We start from the raw sequence: 1,664 nt of genomic DNA, 5'->3' as shown, positions 1-1,664 counted from the left end.
TTTAGTGCTTAAATTTCCTCCAAATCGAACTAGCAACGTTGAGCTTTGCAAATTGACCGATGCCAAAGACGTCCAAACTGTGGAAGATTAGAGGATCAATACCACGTGGTGTCAGGTTTTGCATCGATAATTCGGCCAATGTGACAATTTCTCCAGGCTCCAGCAGAGAGATCTACATTGGTACCAAAACCAAATGCAATATCAGTTTCAGTGATCGATGTTTCTAAAGCAGCTCATATGTTGAAACTTTTCAAAGGGAATATATTTTCTTTTCCTTCACATACTGGCAATTATTACATTATAAATGGTTACATTGAAGAGCGGTCCTTGAACTATCTGGGGTTGACTTCATGATGTGGCCGGCCGCAAGGTTCTGGCATCACTAAAGACCGTTTAGATAGGTTATATGCTTATCCCTGTCCGAAATTTTTTGTCTCCAAATCCGTTAAGTTCAAGTCAACTCTTCCTGCATTACCTGGCAGATCACGAAACCCAATGAAAATCATTTTGACATTATTAGTTTTGCATGCCCTTATAAACTATTCAAAATGATCGACGCTTGCCATCCATGCAATGCAGTAATTGCTAGCTGCGAGAAACTCAAGCTAAGTCTATCAGTTTTTCTCTCTGCAAATGGAGCCCCTGAAGAAATTGTTTCAAATGCTGTTGCTTCTATCCGCTGCATTCTTCATAGGATCTTCAAATCGTTGCGGTAAGACTCATTATCTGTTTTTCAAATTTCAGTTCTTCGATTAACCAAACACTGAGGCAAAATAATTAACTCTCTAATCCCTTTGATCTTTTCTGCAACAGTACACGGCAGCGACAGCGACAGCGACGGTTTCAGTGAGTTGTTCATTGACTGTGGAGCATCAGGAGAAACAACAATAAGCTTTAATGGCGTCGATACACATTGGTACGAAGACAAAGACTTCATAAATACTGGGAAAAATTTTATCCTCACTCCAACTGAAGTCGTCAATCCAATGAATAGCTTACGATTTTTTCCCAGTGACAACAAAAGCTGCTACAAATTGCCATTACAACCTTTTAACGGAAAGTTTCTATTTCGAGCCGGGTTCTTTTATGGTAACTATGATGGCCTATCTAGGCCGTCGAGTTTCAAATTGGAGATTGATGGCAATTTATGGGCAAACGTGACAACTTCTATGATCCAAGACCAGCCAGTGTACCATGAACTGATTTACAGAACTGCAAGCGAAAAAACTACTGTGTGTTTAGTGCGTACTACCGATAATGGCGTTGCTTTTATTTCTTCACTGCAAGCCACATACATGCCTGGAGATATGTACACATTGATGCAGAACAAAACTGCTTTGTACCTCCAAAGCAGGATCAACTTTGGCGCAAACAAAACTGTTGAGTAAGACCTTTTTTTATTTATTTTTCTTTTAAGCCAAGGCAAAAAGTACACTCAGACTCGTTTGCTGCAGTAGACGGTTGGACTCTCAGTGTTTCAAAAAAGGGTAGTTATAGTACCCATTTCATCAGTGAAGTTCGTATATCATGCTGTTGGATATTATAGTACAACAGTGCCTTTATCTCCAACTAAATACACTTAATTTATTAACAAAAGATATCTAAAATATTCATTTATGAAATGGTGGGGTTTGATTGTCCTTTTTTGGAAAAGAGGGGTCTTG

At 39.1% G+C, this 1,664-nt stretch overlaps 1 protein-coding gene across 1 annotated transcript; it reads left to right on the top strand.

The window, feature by feature from the left end:
* The first annotated feature begins 379 nt into the window (after positions 1 to 379).
* On the top strand, positions 380 to 1,411 carry LOC107178338 (probable LRR receptor-like serine/threonine-protein kinase At1g05700). The gene is made up of 2 exons (XM_015533306.2): positions 380 to 712; positions 814 to 1,411. Exons 1-2 carry the CDS (start codon positions 634 to 636, stop codon positions 1,386 to 1,388), a joined length of 654 nt encoding a protein of 217 aa, XP_015388792.2. The 5' UTR covers positions 380 to 633; the 3' UTR covers positions 1,389 to 1,411.
* Positions 1,412 to 1,664: the final 253 nt, after the last annotated feature.

The sequence above is a fragment of the Citrus sinensis genome, chromosome 8 (genome assembly GCF_022201045.2).
Source record: "Citrus sinensis cultivar Valencia sweet orange chromosome 8, DVS_A1.0, whole genome shotgun sequence".
In the NCBI taxonomy this organism is placed as follows: domain Eukaryota; kingdom Viridiplantae; phylum Streptophyta; class Magnoliopsida; order Sapindales; family Rutaceae; genus Citrus; species Citrus sinensis.
Note: the sequence above shows the minus strand (reverse complement) of the source record. Positions and strands in the feature narration are given on the sequence as shown.

What these genes read in the sequence shown, in the direction of transcription:
- LOC107178338 (XM_015533306.2), top strand. Translation starts at nt 634, where the DNA reads ATGGAGCCCCTGAAGAAATTGTTTCAAATGCTGTTGCTTCTATCCGCT. An exon ending in AGGATCTTCAAATCGTTGCG is followed by an intron (nt 713 to 813) that starts GTAAGACTCATT and finishes TTTCTGCAACAG; the next exon opens with TACACGGCAGCGACAGCGAC.